The sequence below is a fragment of the Mirounga leonina genome, unplaced genomic scaffold (genome assembly GCF_011800145.1).
Source record: "Mirounga leonina isolate KUSES-001 unplaced genomic scaffold, KU_Mleo_1.0 Mir_174, whole genome shotgun sequence".
Lineage (NCBI taxonomy): Eukaryota > Metazoa > Chordata > Mammalia > Carnivora > Phocidae > Mirounga > Mirounga leonina.
Window position 1 is genome coordinate 58501941 of NW_023270451.1, and position 20931 is coordinate 58522871.

The 20931-nt window shown below is 44.6% G+C and overlaps 1 protein-coding gene across 1 annotated transcript in view; it reads right to left on the minus strand.

Moving 5' to 3' along the window:
- The window catches only part of WNT2 (Wnt family member 2), a 46805-nt gene that overhangs the window by 13543 nt on the left and 12331 nt on the right, over positions 1-20931 (minus strand). The window contains exon 4 of the mRNA XM_035020987.1: positions 7484-7748. Coding sequence (XP_034876878.1) covers positions 7484-7748 — 265 coding nt within the window. The remainder of the gene's footprint in view (positions 1-7483; positions 7749-20931) is intronic.

Genomic DNA, 20931 nt, shown 5'->3' on the forward strand with positions numbered 1-20931 from the left:
AGTCCCACACAGAGTAAAAGAACTGAGTATTTGGTGGCAACTAAAAGCCATTGATATAGTCTCCTGCTGCATATGAGAGTTTTCTCTCTTCCAGGGAAATGGGCAGCCAGCAACATCTTAAGCTCTTTAAATGGTCCACTAATGCACTTGAACATGAGGGAAAATTCCATTTAACATTTCAGTTTAAATGGGAATTTTCATGGGTCGCGTATTATCATCAGTGATGAGTGAAGACATGCTTAATAATCACCTGTCAAAGAAACCAAGTTATCTTTAAGTTATGACACTGCACCAACATAACTAAGAATTCAGCTCATACAATGAGCATATTTTATGTTGTTTTCTAACTTGCCATTCAATTCAATTCAGCACATTTATATGCTGGGTGCTGGGAATCCAGTGGTGAACAGACATAGTTCCTGCCATCATGGAATCAGAGTCTAGTGGGACAGACAGAGACCAAACAAATATGTAAATACACTAACTAAAACTCATGGTATCTGCTGTGAGTCAAGGAACAAGGGAGGCTTTCTGAGCTAGATCCCTCATGCATTTTAGGAGGACCTGGTGATGGGCCAATACGCAAGTGAGAAAGAATGTAGCAAATGACCTGCAGGTTTATGGCTGCCCAATGAAGTAGACGGGTCTGCTGTTTTCTGAGAAGAGGAAGCTTGGGGAAAACAGGTTTCCGGAGTGGGACAAATCAGGAGTTCAGTTTTAACAGAAGCAGACTGATAATGATGTGAACAATGGAGAGGAGCTGTTAAGCAGCAGGTAGGACCCAGATGAGGCCAGAGAAGCAGTTAAAAGCCATCATGAAGGAGGAGGCCCCCCCAGGGAGAAGGTGCAGAAGCAGAAGGGAAGGGGGCCCGGCTGGGCCCTGAAGATCTTCAAGATTTACAAGGAGGAGAAGAGAAACTAGCAACTGAAACTGGGGAAGACCAGCTAGCGGGGCAGGAGGAAAATGGGAAGATTGTGTTGCAGGACGGAGGGGCAGGCTAATTGTATTACCCGCCACTGAGAGTTTGAAAAGAGGGTCCTCTGGATAGTAACTAATATTAATTAGACAATGTAATCAACAATTGCCTGTGAGAATGGTGATTTACAGACCTCACCAATACATTTTTCATTTCATTCTCTCCTGGTCTAGCTGTCTTGGTGCTTTTCAGATATCAATTCATGAATTTCTAAAATAAATCTCAATGCAGAAAGGGATGAATAACCTATTCTTTAATTTTCCAAGTGACACGTGTACGGTAAGACCCTGTAATAGAGCTACAGAGTGAGGACCAAAACCCAGAAAGCGCCCCCTTCCTGTCCGGGCCTGAGGACCCCCCCAGCACCTGGCCTGCATCCCATTGCCTGCCAACCACCCGGCTCATGTCCAGAGACTGGGAGGCCTTGGGAAGGCTGAGGGCAAGGACGGAGTCTGGCTTCCTCATCTTTGTGTTCCAGAGGCTTATCTGTATGGTCTGACATACAGAAGGAGCTCAATAAATATTTGACCCATGAAGCAATGAGGGACCTCGGAGGTACTGTGGGAATTGTGCATTTAGTCTCAATCCATTCCTATTGGCTGACAAGCTGTTCCCTTGCTTTCAATCAGGTCACAATCACAGAGCTTCAGCAAACCGGGCCACGCCATGGGGCATGTCTAGATTGGTGAATCTCTGTAAACCGTGGTTGGGGAATTGTGCTCCCAAGGGTTCCAAGCTGTTTGCCAAGTATGCTTTGTGTAGAGAAAACAGTGAGACCTTAGCGTATTCCCCACTCACAGCCGGCAGCCGGCAGCCACGTGGCGGGCTTACAGCAAGCAGCAGGTTCAGCAACTGTGGAACTCTGTTTTTTGAACTTGACTTCAAAAAGAGGTGGAGGGTCACCTGTTTCCTACAGTTGGAGAGGAGACCTCAGGTTGACCCCTGGCCCAGGTCAGGGTTTTACATCATAACGGGGAAAGTGGCCTGTGATGAGGTGCACTCAGTCTCTGAAGAGGTCAGCGGCATGGCATTCCTTGAAGATGGACTATCTCTAACTGGAGGGCTTCTTTGATTTCCAGACGCCTGGGGCAATAACCGGAGTAGATAACCACACGACCACTAGAATATCCGTCTCAGAAAGCCCGGCTTCCCGGATGGAGCCTCCAGTGTGGCCTGCATAATGTCACATGCACAGCGTCACACTGCTGTGTGGACTTTTGGAATCGGAGGGGAGTCTTTATCGTTGAACACTCATTTTCCTCAACTGAAGCCTGGTGGAAAATGTCTGTTGTTGTTGTTGCCATAAGAATATCTTTCTTAATCGTTTTCGAGCTTGGGATTTTTTTTAGCAACAGTGAAGGACATTAACACTCTTGCAGACTTGAAGGGCTTGTCATTGGAAGGGGCCTCAAGGCAGCCTGAGCCAAACGGGAGGGAAGCTTGGGTCTGACCAATTTCCACCTCCCCACTCTGTGGGCCCCTCCGCCCACTCTGTTCCCGTGTCCTCACGCTGCCTCTTTAGGACGCAGGTCTCCCCTCCCCAAATTTCAGGAAGTAAAGTGATATAGTGAGAAAAGTATGGACTTTTGTTTTGATTTTTATTTATTTTGTTTTATTTACCACTTAGGCCACACAGTCTCGGGAAAGTTAAGCTTTTCTGAGCCTCAATTCCCTACTCTATTAATGGGCGTAACTGCTGTGCAGATTAAGAGAAAATGCCCAGAAGTTGTGTAGCAGGGGCCAGACTCTTGGAGGAACTCACCCAACCTTCCTCCCACCCTTCTCCCCCTGGGGTCTGGGTCTGTCCTCACCCAGGAGTACCCCAGGGTTTTGACTTGGCCTTCTGCCTTTCTTGTCGAAATTCGCTCGCTATGCCTTTATCATTCTCTCAGGACTTCACTAAAGGTCTGGCTTGATCATGTCGTCAAGCTAATTACACTGAAAGCTTGGATGGCTGAGATCTACTGCACTTACAGTGCAAGAGGGTCCCTGAAAATGTAGGGCTTCCACATGGAGGAACATCCCTCTTGTACTGGGCAAGCCAGGGAGGGGGATATTTTTGGGTGCTACTTTTCTAGAACTCCTTAAATAAAAATTTTTTTTTTCCTTCATAAGAGATCAGGTATTCCAAAGAACATGTCTCCCGGGATGTCTTCTTACCCAATACTTATGAAAAAATACTTACGAAAAACAATGTTGTAGGTCAGGGACTGCCTAAAACATCGATTTTCCACTTTAATGTGCTCAAGTTTGAAATGCAGACAGAATCTCAGCACCGATCCCCTGAGATTCTGATTTAATAGTTTTCTGAAGAGGCCCTCCCTTTGGAAAATAGTGGACTAGACCTGTCGCCTTCATCCGCTTCATAAACCAGACTGACAAAACAAGCAGGCTCACTTCTGTCACATAATGAGTTAACTTGAACAAGAAGCCGGTGCTGGCTAGCAAGAGTGAAGTCGATCAGCTACAGGTATCTATTACTTGGCAAGATTCAGTGTGCTCACTACCATTGCTTTTCCAGTGCTGACAAGTAGAAGGTACCCAACCAGTTAAGTAGGAAATGTGTATGATATTTCTAAAAAGCGAAGCAGAACAATATGGCCACAATAAAGCAGATTGGGTGGTGTGAGATGTCATTTAGGGAAAGGTTAGTGCCCATTTTAATAGAGAAAAGGAAGGAAAAATTATTTGCTTTAAATTTTACTGCCACATTCGGACCTACTTTAGAGCCTGGATACCTTTGAAGATAACCCATTTCAAACATGTGGGAGTTCCATTTAGCAGAAAACAGGCCCTTCCTAAGGTTAGGCATGGTTCTAGTGAGGGGAAGAGAGTCTCTTCGTGACCTGCTCACTCAGTGACGTGCACATGCTGGGGGCTTCTTCAATGTAGATTGACAGGACGCTAGCCCTGCAACCCCCAACACCTTCCTTGCAGGACGAGGGAGCAGAGCTCAGAGAAGGAATGCCATTGGGAGTTACAGGCAGGAGTCTCCCCATTCTCGATGGCCTCAGATTCTGTCACATCTCCCTGCCTCGGCAAACAGAGGTTAGAAGCTCCTCCAGAAGGATTCGGAACCACCCACTTCTACGACTGTTTTGGCCAACTTCCCAGAGTGCACGCTCCAGGAGTTTCTAGTAGAAAATGGCCAGGATAAACCTTCATCTTTAGAAGACCATAGGTCACACAGGCAAGCGCAAGGCTCTTGGCCGCTGGGTGAGTTGAAGCAGGCTTTCTCAGGGAATATCTGCATCTCATACGTGTGGCTAGGTATACGGGAATTCAAGTATGAACAATGAAAACTCTACTCTTTCAATAATTGGACATTTTGCCTACATGATAGCAAATACCCTAGATCATATTTTCACTAAAATAGTCACCTGATGGTCAACAGAATGAAAAAGAAAAGTTTATATGGATGACTTTGGCATTTCCTTAGGCTCAGCTATAAAAAGGACATGAAGGATAGCTTAAGCAAGTTACGAATAATCTAGGAATCTTAATGGAAATCTGATCTAATACATTGCAACCAGACATAAAAAAAAAAAAAAAAAGAATAACAGGGTGGCTCCTGGTTAATCAACACCAACAAGAACCAAGTTTACATCTTTTTAAGCTAAAAATGAGATAAACTAAAATGAGCCTAAAATAGAACAGAAATAAACTGAGAGTGAATAAATTATAAAACTTCCCTCAGAAAGTCAGCACCTGCCACAGGGTGCCTTGTAGCTGGTGCATCTGGAGACAGAGTAAAATGTTTAAAAGAATGGACGGTTCAAGTCCCTGCTCTGCCTCTTAATCAACTGGGAGTTTTTAAGCAAATTCCATAACCTGTTTGTCAGAGCCTCATTTTTCCCTCCCATAAAATGGGATAATAACATACCCCTTTATAGATTCTTTGTGAGAGTCAATGACAGAATGCAGATCAAGTGCTAATGAATGGCAGGTACTGCAGATGTGTTTGCTATTTTAGGATCAAGAAACAGAATCGTGTTCTAATACCGGGAGGAGCAAAAGCAAGGTGTGGAAGAATAACTTAGTATCCAGATGAGGCGTCAGGGAACAGATTCAGAATCTCCTCTGTGGGGAGGACAAAGCAAGGTTTTTATTTAATTGGGTACCTATGAGGCAATTCAATGGTCATCAAGCATCGTAACTGTTCGCTTCACTGTGTGAACTGCTTCAATCCAAAAACCCAGGAAAGATGAGTTGGGGAAGCAGGTCCTTTTACATTTGAAATGAGCGTTTGGCTTCACGGAGTCTTTTCAGAGCTAGCTGGTGACAAGTTGTGGTGTCAGGGTCAGGTGTATGGGCCATGGGGTCAGATAACCAGACATCCATCCTCTCCAAGACCAGGGAGACCTTGAGCTAGTCGTTCACTTTTCTCATCCAGGTAATTGGGATGATGATGCCCAGGGCTGCTTATCTGATCTCAAAAGCTAAGATGGGAATTTGGTTCATCATTGGTGTTGATCAACCAGGAGCCACCCTCTCCCCAACCCCCTTACCCCTCCAGGAACTGGTTCCAATGCGCTGATGTCATTGGGTGGCTCTGAGGATTAAATAAGACCATGTGTGCAATGATCTGAGCCCAGTCCCTGGCACACAGGAGTCAATCCATTGTAATTCCTAAAGTGACCACGATGTCATCATCCCCATGTCCTATCTGAGGAGCCTGAGGTTAAATGGCTAGTTAATGGCAGAGGAGAGCCAGACCTCTGGGACAATCCTGTATCAAAGTATAGGTTTCTGGGCGCCTGGGTGGCTCAGTCGTTAAGCGTCTGCCTTCGGCTCAGGTCATGATCCCAGGGTCCTGGGATCGAGTCCCACATCGGGCTCCCTGCTCGGCAGGAAGCCTGCTTCTTGCTCTCCCACTCCCCCTGCTTGTGTTCCTGCTCTTGCTATCTCTCTCTCTGTCATATAAACAAATAAAATCTTTAAAAAAAAAAAAAGATTTTAAAAAGTATAGGTTTCATGGTGATTTGGCTGAAACTTTGGCCTGACAGGTGGGATGACTTGTTAGAGGTCCCAAAGCACGTCAGGAATGCAGCAGGGCACAGCATCTGGTCCTTGAGCTCAGTCCTTATTAATCCATAGGCTGCATGTACAAACCCGCCCAATGCTGTAAAGAACTCGCTCATCCAACGAGGAAGGAAATTCAACCACTCAGGGACAAAGGAGAGGCTGTGGACTTCTTGTGACTGACATTCCCTGGTAATTGTCCCTCTTGGTCAATCAAGTGTTAGGAGCTGGCTGCCATTTGCACTGTCTTACTAGTTTATTTGCAATTACTTTAGAACCAAAAACAAATTTAGAATTTAAATTCAAGGACGTTTTTCCTGATAATGAATTCCCTTGCTTTCTACTAAGTCTGGGAAGTTGGCTCGAGCCAGAGTTGGCTGTGGGCTTTCCATCTCCTCCCATCGACTGAGACTTGTACTCATTCTTATTTTGTATGAGTCTTTGCAAAGACTGTGCTAAGCCTGGAGCTCAGTGCTGCCCAGGAGAGGTGAGAGGTGGAGAACAGCGGGTGCCTAAAACCATACTGGTAGAAACAGCTATGTTGAGGCTAATGGAGCTGCTCTTTGAGTGAGTTCAAGACAGATGAAGTGCTGTCTGCAAGGGAAGGGTGTGGCTTTAATAAACAAAATGCTTCTTACACAGCTCTCATCCACTGCCCACCAACGGCCAAGCCAGTGGGGATAAATTCTTGCTTTCTAGTATTTGGCAACTTCTCAGCCTACTGGAAAGAACAAGGGAGTGAGAAGTATGGCAGATCTCAAAACTGGCTAACTTTAAAGCCCAGGGCCCCTCCTCCATAGTCACAGAGGTGGGATTGGTAACGGGGAAGGCCCATTGCATAGCTCTACCCCTCTTGGCTTCAGGATCACAGGAGAGATGCTGGGTTGCTGTACAGAGTGTACATTAGCCCACCAATTAGAGTTTAGTCCAGGCCGAAGAATTTGGCTAATCTGCCTATTCTGACGCTTTGCCATGTACCTTCTTGGGTTCACCTTTCTCCAGAACTTGCACATTATCAACCCATTTCTCCAGTTGCTTAGGAAAGCTCTCGGCACACTTTAAATATGAATGATAAGAACATGAACGTTGAACCTGAAGGCAGCTGGCTGCACTTACAGAATTGTCAGGCTGGGGGCCCCTGGGTGGCTCAGTCAGTTAAGCATCTGCCTTCGGCTCAGGTCATCGATCCCGGAGTTCCGGGATCGAGCCCCGCATCGGGCTCCGTGTTAGCGGGTAGTCTGCTTTCTCCCTCTGCCCCTCACCCCGCTCGTGTTCTCTCTCTCTCTTTCTCACTCTCTCTGTCCCTCTCTCAAATAAATAAATAAATAAATAAATAAATAAATAAATAAATAAATAAATAAATAAATAAAATCTTTAAAAAGAAAGAAAGAATTGTCAGGCTGAAAGCACAGGATTGCGTTGAAGCTGTGGAGTACTGACCGGTGAAAGAATGAGATACTGTGAATAAAGTGTTTCGAACTTACCTGCCTCTCGGTCCCTGATACAATAGTCTGGAGAATTCTCAAAATACACGAGGTCATTTTTTGTTGGCTTCTTAAACCTCTTGTTAGCCACGGTAAAACCAGTGCCATCCTGGTTCATGACGACCTGGATGGCCCCGTTGTACTTCCTCCAGAGGTAATCGCCAGTCTTTCTGAAGTCTGCCATGGCCAGCCAGCATGTCCGCAGAGTACATGAGCCGCTCACGCCGTGACACTTGCATTCCTGTTTCAAGAACCGCTTTACCGCCTGCCAGGAGAGACAGGCAGGTTCAGTGCGGGCCACGCAAGCCCCCCACCGGGGCTACCACTCCCCTTCCCGCTGAGCGATCGGGAAGTGACTGATGACAGAGGATCCTGGGGTTGAGGACTGGAAGATGCTGGGGGTCCCTTCTGCCACACCGCACTACCACAGTAGGTGGGGTCCCAGGGAGAATCAGGGATTGTGAACGCTATTTGGCTATTGGTATAACAAAATCCTCACTAATTTGAATGGAATAGGGCACAGGGCCAGTCTGAAGAGTGAGAGAATAAATTAGAGGGTTTTTTCCTAAGTAAATGTGGCTTTATTGTATTAAAAATATACAGTAATATTCAGGAATTGCTAAGCCTGCTTCTTTTGATAAGCCAACAATAGTGACTCTTACTATTTCCATGTTCCAGGCATTGTGCTAATGCTTCCTATGCTCTATCTCGATGACCTTAATCTTCACAACAATACTGTGCCACCGTATTTATTTTGCAGATGATGGGGGAGCAAGTTTGAGGGAGGTTAAAGCACTTGCCCCAAGGGACATGGCTGGTATAGGACAGAGCCAGGGTATGCTGGAAGTCAGTTGATGACCCTGAGAATGCCATTCAATTTGGGAGATTATCACTCAACTCTGGCCAAATTATTCAGCTCAGATGACAGGGCCGAGCTTGCTCTTTTTGTGGGGAGGAAGCAAAGGTAAATGGGACCAGCCCATCTCAGCTGGCTCCCAGCATGGGCACCCCCTTTTTGTAGGCTATGAGTCTTGGGACATGGAAGGGCTCTGGTGGGCCCTGGAACTGTCCAGGGACATTTCCGATTTGGTCTTGGGATTAGCCAGCACACCTGTGCCCACCCCAATGCAATTTTGTGAGGGTTACGCAGACCAGGGCCCATTTCTCCCGAGCTCAGCTAAGTGATGAGAGTCCTCAGCACCCATGGTCCCCAGAGCCATCCTGAGCTACTGTTCTTCCCACTTCACAAGTGAGGAAACTAGGGATCAGGGAAGTAAGATGACTGGCCCAACCTCCTAGGCCAAGATGTGGAATGGCAGATGCAAACCCGGACTCTAGAGTCTTTCCAACTCATAGGATGGATGAATAAATGGATTTCCTCACAATATTTTCTAAGAGCATGTTTTGTGATTACAAGCCTTCCTGTGTTCCCTTTTCTCATATGATTCACTACTTTAACAATTGTCATCCCCTCGCCAACAGTTAGAACTAATTTCTTGTTCAGTCAATTTTCCAAATTATTATAATACTGAAAGAGCTTTTTGTTGCTCATGAGAGATCACGACTGATGATTAGGGGCTTCCTCCATCAGATATCCTAAGTGACACACAGAAGGGCCATGGGGGCAACCAGCCTTGGAGGTCTCACCAAAACCATGCCTTTGGTCCCTGGCTCAGCTGCGGATCAGAGGAGGAGAAACCACCTGCCTGCCGAGGGCTTCCACCCTCTCTGCTTGTATCCCCAAGACAGCACCTATCTGGGGTGGAAGACATAGGCAGAAGGGACAGTGAACCCCCTTGATGACGTTATCCAAGGTGGGACTTTGAACAAAATTCTTAGGGTAACACACTGAGAGAACTATTTCTATTTGCCCAAACCTGCTTTTGCCTCTTTACAGATTGTTTCTTTTCTAACCAAGCGTGCAGAAAGGTTCTTCATTCCAGAAAGTCAGTCCCAAACAAGTATTCTAGAGCTGAAGGATCCAAGACATCATGGTGGCTCTCCAGTTGTGAATTCACTCATACCCTTCCCAGGTTGGGCCTCAGCACCCTACGTTTCCTGTTCCGCCCCTCATGGTGGACCGTGCCCTGTTAGCATTTGAAACCTGTGCTCTTCAGCATAAGCCAGGCTTGAAGGGCAAGGACAGAGACGTGAGCAGGGGGAATGTCATTAGTTTGGTCCTCCAGGTCACAGGGATCTGGGGATATTTAAGGGATGTCTTAGAATGAACTCTTTTTCTGGAACTACACTCCCCCATGTGCCTTCCTCCCCCCATATCTTTATATTCCAGGTATTTGGTATGAGGTTCCCTGGGTGACCTGGACAGCAGGCCTCCACCACAGACACAGCCCTAGAAGGAACACCTTGGCTCCCTTACTGCCCCATTTGGGTCCCACCTGTCCAGTTTTCTATCCTAAATTCACAATAGAGCCACACAGAACTCACTCCATGCCAAGTGCTTGGGAACTGGATGCTCATTTTTCAAGACTTATTCCTTTTAAAGCTGGGTTATTTACTCATAAACAATACTCTTAGCTTTACAAATGACAGGAAATATTACTGCCCTCCCTTTGTAATGCTAAGTTTCCAGGTTGCAAACTTCAAAGTTGGTAAATATTTTAGATGACTAACGGAAGCATTTGCATAATAAAATCGGATCTTAAAAATATATCTTATGACTCCTTATAAATACACATGGCATTGGGCCACACTGCTGATCATTATCATCACTGGCAACAGCCATTCCCCTCTTCCTTCCTTGGTTTTGCTCGGGTGTCGGGCAGCCACGTGCTTCAGAACTGGCTGGGCCTCTCTCTGGCCCAGAGCAGCCCAAATCAGCAATAGTAATCTCATTGTCCTGCTCCTGATTCAGCTGGGGCCAGTATGATGTTAGGAGCAATGTGCAGGGGGACTTGTGAGAAAGATTTCTTCACGCTTTAAAAGAGACACATGAGGAGAAGCTTCTTTTCTCTGTCTCTGGCTGTGGTTTTTCTGCAGGAGCACCCCCAGGACACGGGGCCCCCAACTCTGGACCAGCAACAAGCTGCTGATGGCTGGATCAAAGGATGGGAAGGACTTGGTTCTGGAGGATGTTGCTGAACTGCTTGAGTGAATCCACCATGGCCTGGCCCTGCCTCTGTACCTCTTGGGGTCCAAGATATTAAGTTTGTGCCCCCAGGGTCTATGACTTATAACGGCAACTATTTCAACTGGAACAATGGTCAGTTGTTGATTGTGGGTTAATCACAGGCTCCATCTGACAGCTAACCTTGGGAGAAAGTGAGACCTTCTCTGATGCTGGGTTTGCTCACAGCTCCAGGCCCCACTCTTAACACACAGCCTGTTCGGGGCTCCATCACAGCGCGGGGCCACCTCCGTCTCTGGGTCTGCAGACTTGAAATTCAAACTCTTAACTTTGAAGGGGACAACACCCTGCTCAGTCAGAGAGGCAGAGGGAAGGGGCGTGATTTAGAGAGTAGCTAACACTAATGTAAGAATAAGGAAGGGGACTGAGAAACTTCTGGTGAGTTTAGGAACTTCCTAGTTTAGAAGAATTCCCATGATCGAATGTTATAATAACAATGTAACAATAACAACGACTTATCCAGCACCTCACTGTGTGACAGGCTCCATGACGTGGTTCACACACATTATCTTGTCTAATTACCACAATTAGGCAAAATAGGTTATTAATCCCATTCTATAATTATGAAAGCCAGGGCTCAGCGAGGAAAGTAAAATCCCCAGAGTTACCTAGATAGATGGAGGCAGAAATAAGGTGTGAGTTCGTGTCTCACTCCCAGGTCTGTGCTTTTTCTTTTTTTAAAGATTTTATTTATTTATTTGACAGAGAGAGACATAGTGAGAGCAGGAACACAAGCAGGGGGAGTGGGAGAGGGAGAAGCAGGCTTCCCACCGAACAGGGAGCCCGATGTGGGACTCGATCCCAGGACCCTGGGATCACGACCTGAGCTGAAGGCAGACACTTAACGACTGAGCCACCTAGGTGCCCAGATCTGTGCTTTTTCTAAAAACATTTAGAATCCTGTATAAATTGCATTGTGCTTTTCTCAAGTTTTTAATTACACATACTATTTCCCTCTCTTCTTTTGAATAAGTCAGAAATTGACCAGATAAGATGGCCTGCATAATAGAGAAAAAAGAGGCAGAGAGATTAAGTAGGGGGGACTATATTGCACCTTCCAAACTAATCGTCATCAAAAATCTATTCAGGCAATTCACAGAAAAAATATAAAGTCCTAACAAAAGTACAAAAAGATGTTCAACTTCACTAGTATCATGAAATGCAAACTAAAAGAATGCAACACTTGTTTTTTGCCTAGCAGATTAACAAATAGTAAAAAGGCAGATAATATTTGATGTTGGTTAGGAGTATCAAGGAAGGAATCCTTTAACAAACTATCCGTGGAAGAGTAAATTGATATACCATTTAAAAATGGAGAGCATTTTTGCAACATGTGTCAAAATTTTAAATATATGTATCCTTTGACCTTAGTGATTCCACTCTGGAAATATTTGCACAAGCTTTGAAGGATACACACCCACATGGATGTTCATTGCAGCATACTCAGCAATAGCAAAATATTAGGAAAAAAGCCCAAATGACATCAACAGGAAAATGGTTAAGCAAATTATGGTATATGCTTAATAATGGAATATTATGTGGGCTTTGAATAATGAGGTAGATCAGTATGACAGAATGAAAGGAAGCCAAGTAACAAAAACAAATTGCAGAACAATATATGCAGTATGGTCCACTTTTTAAAGGCCTGCGTATGGGTATAGACCCAGAGAAAGAAGGGAAAGCATGCTCTTCTACAATCTGGCTGCAGTCTGAGGGGTTGCATGGTCTCGAAAGAGAGGGCAAAACAGAGTCAAACCCTTTGATAGGTAAAGGGGATTAAGAGGTACAAACTTCCAGTTAGAAGTCAAAAGTACGAGACAAAAGCACGGCGTAGGGAGTATACTCAGTAACACTAATAACGTTGTATGGCTGACTGCACTTCTGTGGTGAGCTCTGAGTAACGTATTGCATTGTCGCATCGATATGTTGTACACCTGAAGCTAATAGAACATTGTATGTTAATTATACTTTCACTAAAAAAAAGGGGGGTCAAGCTCTGTATCGAACAGAGTAAAACTACAGGAATCTGGGGATTGTTCCCTGGCATCTGGACAGAGCAGAACAGTGATTCTCATTCTGGCCACACATTAAAATCACCTGGGGACGGCTTCCGGCACCCAGGCCAGCCTCTCCCTCGGCAGAGTAGATCAGAACCTAGGCTGGGGGTGGGCCTGGCCTCGAGGCTACGACGGGTCTCAGGTGCCTCTAATAGGCAGCCAGGCAGAGGATCCCAAATCCCGAATGGCGTCCAAAGCCGGGAGTGCCCTGCAGGAGGAAAGAAGCGGCTGCACCCCACCCCGCCCCGGGAGTCCCAGCCCAGCGGGGGGCGGAGCAGGTGAGATGCTCCCGTGGCAGACAGCGCATTACATTTCTAGGAACTGGGGTAGCTGATTATTGATTAGAATTTGTGTCCTACCCTATGTCTCTGAAACATCCTCGTATCCAGGAAGAAATGGCTACAAGCAACAATTTGTGCTCATGCTGTTTTGGAGGGACTCAAAGAGGGGATGGAGTAAAAGCCAAGTGCTTTTCGAGGACCCAGCTGCAGTGGAGGGGACTGCACAGGGGGATGCGCCCCGGGGGGTCCCGGGAGGAGAGGGGGGAGGGGCTGCTGGGCTTCCCATGCAGGCTGCTGGAGGGTAGCAGCCGCAGGCTTACCTGCGGGCAAAGGAAGGGGTGAGCCAAGCCAAGGACCTGGGGGCATCCCAGGGGCTGCCAGACAGTCTGGGCTTTTTGTGTTTGTTTTTCACAATTACTTCCAGAATTTTTAATTAAAGAAATGTGCCCCTGGTTTAAAAAGATCAGATAGGACAGGCAGGATCAGTGTGAAAAGCTGAAACCTTCTGTTGTACCCTCCTCCTCTCTCCCCCTTCTTCCAACTGCACTGCACAACCCCAGACGTGGCCACTCAAAAGGAATTCTGCTTGTAGCCTTTCTGGTGGTTACCTAAATGCTTGTACGAATGGTTCTCTGCTAGCGGACCCCTGACTTTGGGACGAATAGGGAAAGGCATCCCAAGGCACATCTGCCAGAAAATTGTCATAATTAAACCAATCTGCAGTAACCACGAGGTGAGTGGAGCCCTCTGGAGGGTGCAGCGCCAGGTTAGAACAATCGAAGGTGGCAACCCTGTGTGTCACTGTTGACCTACTAATCTACAGAGGGCATTTCCTAAGAGACTTCTTACAGAGGTTGAGAATTTATCCCGGCCCTTACTTTCCTCGCCCCGCCTCTCAACAATTCTGGGGATGTAGGCAATGTCAAGGCCCAAAGTTGATTCTTGTTCCAAAAGTCTTGGGTGCTGTCTCATATGAAGACATTGTAGTCCCTCTTTCCTCCTCCCCTTCTGCTTCCCAGTCTCCATCAGCAGCACTTGTCCTTTTATAGGGACAAAGATGAGGCATGCAAGTCCTATTCTGTGACTATAGGTGTCTCCCATAGTGTGTCTAGACATTGGCTCTAAAAATTGAAAACAATCAATATGGAGGTAGTCGTGTTAACTGTGCAAGCAAGGCCCATGGCAGGACTGCAGCTCATAACCTCTGATCCAGCATCACAGCCTCTGTGCCAAAGAAGAATGTTATTGGAATGAAGTCTGGGGTTTTCCCATTTTCCTTGCTACCAAAGGCATTTACTATAACCTGATCTTTTGCACCCTCACCATCCTTCCATCTGTCTGGAGCCTCCATGATCCTCCACTTTCTTCCAACTTGGACTGCCTACACAGCTGAGAGCCAACATCATGCCCTCCCAGTTTGGACATACTACTCTGCTAGATGCCATGTTTGCTCTTTTTTGGTTTATTCTTTCTCTTTGCAGCAACTTCTTAACTCCTTCAAGGTGCACGGGGGATACGTTGTCTGAATTCTTATGCATCTAAAATGTCTTTATTAAGCCTTCATACTTGACTAATAGTTCGGCTGGGTATAGAATTCTGGGTTGAAAACAATTTTTCCTCAAAACTGAAGGTGTTGCTCCATAGGCTTTGGCTCCATAGGTTCAGAGGGGAAGTCTGATGTCTGGCTGATTCTTTGGCTTTTGTTTTCATTTCACTTTGTATTTTTTTCTACATGGAAGTCTCCAGAAACTTTCCTTTATCCTGGGTGTTCTGGAATATCAGCATGATACTTAGGATTTTAAGGAAAAAAAAAATTAATCCTGCTCAGCTCTCAGTGGGCTCCTTCAATCTGGAAACTCCTTCAGCATAGAGACATTCTCTTAATATTTTTCTCCTGTCAATTTTTTTAGTTTCTTCATGGCATTCTAATTAGTCAGTCGCTGAGCCTTCTCAATTGATCCTTTATGTCTTTTATATTTTCCCTCTTATATTTTTAATACTTTCTTTCTGTTTTCTTGAGGAAGAAATTCCATTAAAGTAACACTCCTGGATCTCACCATTCCCTTACTCATTTCTCTCCAGGGGAGGAGAAATGACTGTCCAACTGGTGAGTTTAGAGGAAGGACAGGACTTGTGTGCCTGGGTTCCTTCTTGTTGGGCATTTGCCAACCTGTGGAGAAGATGAGTTATGATCAGTTCCTTCCCTCCAGCAAGGGGCTCCCTGCAGGGGCTCTAACATACAGCCTGTGACAGGGTGAGTAAGTCTGACCAGTTCAGGGGTGGAGTGCTAGGAAGTGCTTCGAGGTTTCGAAGGCTACATCCTCCAGTGCAGCTTTTTTTCAGCAGAGCAACAGACATTTTTATTCTAGCCATCTATCTCCTTTATCCACTTTTCAGTTGGTTTCAAATTCAAGAGGGAAAGATGGGTATTGTTTATGGATCTCCTTAAATTCCACTTGTCTTTTGGGCTGCTTTTTTCTTTTTCTTTTTTCCTTTTATTTATTTTTGAAGCAAACTTGGTATATAACATTGTACAAGTTCCAGATGTACATTATAACTTGGCGTCTCTATACATTACAAAGTGATCACCACCAAAAGTCTAGTTACCATCCATCCTACAATGGACCCCCTTTACCCGTTTCACCCACTGCTTCACCCCTTTCCCCTCTGGTAACCATCAACCTGTTCTCTAGGAGTTTATTTTTGTATTGCTTTGCTTGTTCATTTTGTTTTTTTAGATTCCACATATGAATGAAATCATACGGCATTTGTCTTTCTCAATCTGACTTATTTCACTTTGCATAGTACCCTTAAGATCTGTGCTGTCACAAATGGCAAGATTTCATTCTTTATGGCTGAGTAGTATTCCACTGTTTATATATACCACATACTATTTCTCCATTCATCCACTGGTGGTCACTTCAGCTGCTTCTGGATCTTGGCTATTGTAAATAATACTGCAGTGAACATGGGGTGGAGAAACTTTTCAAATTAGTCTTTTAGTATTCTTCAGGTAAATACTCATACATGAAATAGCTGGATCATATGATAGATAGATCTATTCTTAGTTTCCTGAGGAATCTCCATACTGTTTTCCTGGGCTTCTCGTTATGCTTTCTGGGAGGTTTCTTTGGCTTTCTCTTCCAAGTTCTTTCCTACTCTCTAGCTGTCACTTTTTCAAAGCATCCATTCTTATAGTTTATGGATGTTAACATCTGAAATATCTATGAGGAGACTAATAAGGCTTTTAAAAAATTCTCTTCTCATCCCTGTGTTATTGTTTTTTCTTCTTGGGGTCATTTTTTTCCTACAATTTTTGGTCTTTTCCTCTCTTGCTGATGAATTTAATCAAATATATGGTAATTCTTGGACAGTCTCTTCATATTTAAGAATGAAGTCACAAAAAGGTATTTAGGAATGTAGGTTATATGGGTGGGGCTTATGGGCCAGAGAGGTTTGCTTTCTGGTGAGTAGGTAGGACATTGGCTATTATGTTGGAGACTAACTCCAGAAAGCCTGGGAGGTTATGCTAGACTTTGAGGAGTTCTGCTCATGGGGGGAGGGGAGGGGAGTGGATGAGGTTCATTATTCCATCTATGGGTTTTTAAGTTGGTCCCAGTTTTCAGGCCTATGCTTCTCTCCAATGATGCTCCAATTGAGCATCTTGGTTCCCACTTTAGCTATTGTCCTTCCCCATCCCCACATCTGCTTTTACTCTCCTTCCCCATCCCCACTCTGCTTTTACTCTCCTAGACTGTGGCTTCTTCATCCTTTATCGGTTACAATTTCTTCATTTACTTCCCACTTCCCAGAAATTTGTTGGGCTCTCTCATTTCTTTGACCATTCTCCTTATGGTTGATTTAAACTATTTTTTATCCCATTGCTATAATTTTAATGAGGTTTTGGGAGGAAGATGTGAAATGCTGTATGTCTTGTCCACAGCCTTGGATCTGTTTGCACTCAAATGTCTGGAAGGGGATGAGAACCGTGGGGTGGAGGGTGGGGTGGGGTGGGGGGTAACTTCCCCATCTTCCAATGATACTTCTGCACTGCTCAATTCACTTGTGTTTGGGCAAGTCTTGTTTTACAGCAGGAAGAAAGAACACTAGAAGGATTTGATGATAGCAACTTGCTGTCTCTCTTCAGTGTGTGATGTTGAAAGCTTCTTCCAAAAACAGGTCCATGACACAGGTCCTGTTTTCTCTTTTGTCTCAGATCTTTCCTAAAGGGTCTCTTCTGTTTCCTTCTTTGATTCTTAATGGCTGCTCCTTCAAGGTTGCTGTCAAGATTCCATTTCTAGCCTTCCTTACCTCCCCTCTCACATTCTCATGGCGTCTGTGGCTTTTCATATCACCAAACTGGCCAGCACGGTCAGCATCAACCCTTCGCCCCTTGCCGTTCACTTAATCCCCTCTCATTTTTATTCTGTGGCATCCAGTGAGTAAATTACTTGCTCATTTGACATGACTACTTAAAAAATAAATAAATATGACTCCTAAGGACAGCAGTACCCTTTTGGTATTCAGTCTCATGGAAATCATTTTTAGCTTGCCAGATAACTTCTCTCAAAAAATCTTCGATAGGCTCATAATTGCTTCAGTGCTAAAATTGTACTTAGCAGATTCTTTATGTGGCCCTTAAATCTCTAATTTTGAGCATTTTAAGCCATTGGTTTTCAGAGGCTATTTTCTAGACTTAGGATTTAAGAAACTTCTACATATTAGCCTTCTATACCAAAGAGACAATAGTCTGAAGGTTTAAAAAGAAAAAAAAGCTCTAGAAGAAGGTAATACATGCATTGAGCAGACTAGAACAACTCTATATTTATCTGCCCAACTTACTGTCAGAGCATAATAATGAAGCGTAACATTCATTAGGGTCTTACCATATGTCAAACCACACTAAACACTTTATACTCACTACTTATTAACCCACCCAAGCCCTTCATATTCACTGTCTTATATAAGCCACACAAACATATAAAATATATCATATTTTTATCCCCATTTCACAGATGAGGACATTGAGATACCTAGAAGCCGAGGATCTTGCCCTAGGTCTCATAGGCAGTATGGCTGAGGCAGGATGTAACCCAAACATGACTGGCAGCAAGTCTACACCTCAAATCACTCTACCAGCATTTGCCATACTGGGGTTTGCCACTCTACCTTCCCCAGGGGTTCATGTTCTCTGGGTTCAGTGAGTTTTATGAAAGTTTTTACATGTAGCATTGGCATATCTAATTATAGTCTACAAAGAATTATTTGCCAGTTAGAAAGACTTCTCCCAAGGAGAACAAAATTTTGGTTTCTTAAGTCAGCTTTGCTGATAATGGCACCCAAGCTACCCCAGGGTATCTTATTAAATCCTTTTGACAGGTCCACATCTCTAAGAAAAGAGTTACTGAAAATCAAATCAATTTCTATCTTTCAAACATACAAGGTCTGGAACGAGGAAAACAGGGACATCTATTAACCACCTGGGCAGTTGATTTGCGTATTGTCTTGAGCACGGTCATTCTTCAAAAACAGTGACTGCTGTTTTTGGAATTTAAAATCAGACCCGCCACAGGGTGGGCTTAGCTAGGAAATATAAGGTGTGGAATTTATATTTGTGGAATTCAAGAACATTACCGTTGACTAGCCATATATATAATAATTCTTATTGACTAACGAGGCCAGTCTAAAAACATTTTCTATGAATAATAGAACTTTACATGGAACTGTAACAATTTTGTTAAAAATTATTCTCTGCTTTGGGACTTTGATTCTGGTTAATTTTTGATTCATATGCTCTATAAAGATCTATAGTATCAAGCACATACTCTGTTTAGGTACAAGACATGGGTGAGGTTGGCAGAACTGATCTACCTTTTCAAAATGCATTTAATTCTACAAACTAAGGAGACCAATTAGAAAGCAAATACCTATGAAGTGAGATTTGTGCCTCATAAGGATACTCCACATTATTTAAAGGAGGGTTTAGACGAATAGGAGGTTAAAGCAATCTGGCTCTGTAATTCAGTTTGATTTTATCATTTTCTATCGATATTCCTTACTTTTTGAGAATGTGATTTCTTTTTAATCATGCCCAGTTCTCTTGGTTCAGAACCATTAATAATTATCTTAAGGGGCATCTTGGAAGTTTTTATTAGGCCCAAGATTACTCGCCTGTAATAAGTCTGTGCTTATGTCTTGGACAATATCCATTTTTGTTGGACTTTGGACATGTTTCCTATAGACAGAAGTATCTTCTTTATCCCAGTGCCCCAGTGGGCCAAGCTCAGGGGCAGGCCCCAGTGCTCCATGGCACTGGCCTTGAGTGGCCCTGGTTTGGGCAGCACGTGGAACTAGAAACTCTGAATCCCTTGACCCTGCAAACTTCTCCCATATAAAATATGGGAAGCCAAGTTAAGTCTGAATTTCAGATAATTTCAGCTAGCAAGTCAATTCAATTTGTTTGCTAATTCCAGCCACCCTCTTAGACCTTAGTCTCTTCATAGGCAAAATATGGACAGTAATGGTACCTGCCTTTTAGTCCTGCTTAAAACCCAGTGTATACATTTTTTTTAAAGATTTTATTTATTTATTTGAGAGAGAGAATGAGAGAGAGAGAGCATGAGACGGGGGAGGGTCAGAGGGAGAAGGAGACTCCCTGCCGAGCAGGGAGCCCGATGCGGGACTCGATCCCGGGACTCCAGGATCATGACCTGAGCCGAAAGCAGTCGCTTAACCAACTGAGCCACCCAGGCGCCCCAGTGTATACATTTTATTTGATGTGGAAATCCTCTTTGGGTAACCTGTCTAAAGTCACGCTCAGGTTTTAGAGCCAATATTCTGATTGTAGAGCCCCAGCCTCCGTACTGCCTCGGTCAAGAGGCCTTCACTAGCTAAGAACCCCTAATGAGGGCGCCTGGGTGGCTCAGTCGTTAAGCGTCTGCCTTCGGCTCAAGTCATGATCCCAGGGTCCTGGGATCAAGCCCCGCATCGGGCTCCCTGCTCAGCTGGGAGCCTGCTTCTCCCTCTCCCACTCCCCCTGCTTGTGTTCTCTCTCTCGCTGTGTCTCTCTCTGTCAAATAAATAAATAAAATCTTAAAAAAAAAAAAAAAAGAACCCCTAATGAATAAAGTAGCCAATAATAATGTAAACATTATGTTAAAAATATAAATTGCAACACAGTTGCCATATGCTAATTTTTTGTTAGTATACATCAGAAAGCCTAATATCTACATCAGCCCTTATATGTATATTTAAGGCTGAAAATAAAATTCAGGGAAGTAAACATTTCTTACAATTTTCCTACTCTATTTAAGGCATTAATTCAAACACATTGTAGAACATCCGAACTTTGAAATCTATCACTCTTTCAAAGGGGACTCCAGAGGAATTAAGAATGCATAAGAGCGGAACTTAAATATTTCATTTCTCCCGCATTGCTCAGTGCCTTCCTGTTGTTTCCCAGCGACATCCAAATCTCTCTGCACGGCATTCGAGGCTGATATCTGGCAGATTCCACTTTGCAGCCTCAGCCCCTATTAAGTCTCAGTTATGAACTCCACCCTAGAGCCCTCCTCATTCCTCAACTTTGATGTTCTTTCTGCTCCAGTATCTTTCTTGGCCTTGCAGTTTCTTCTTCCTGGAAAGAATTTTCCCTATCTCAATCATGGGAAATCTTTATCTCCAGCTCCAACACCCAGTTTTGTTGGGACGCAACTTTTCTCTCCTCGGCTGACTGGCCCTGTGGCTGGTTTCTCTGTTAATACCCGCAGCCTGGAGCTGGCCTGGCGATGGTGTCTCACTCGTCCCCTGACGGACACGTCAAAAGTTTCTCGTGGGCAGGAGCCTCTTTGTCTTATGCTTTCCCACCTACGGCTTTATTGCCCCAAACCGTGCCTTTCCCAGGGCAAGGCTTTAATTATCTGTCAACCTAGATTTAGTCCCATGGCGCGCAGGACTCTCAGAGTG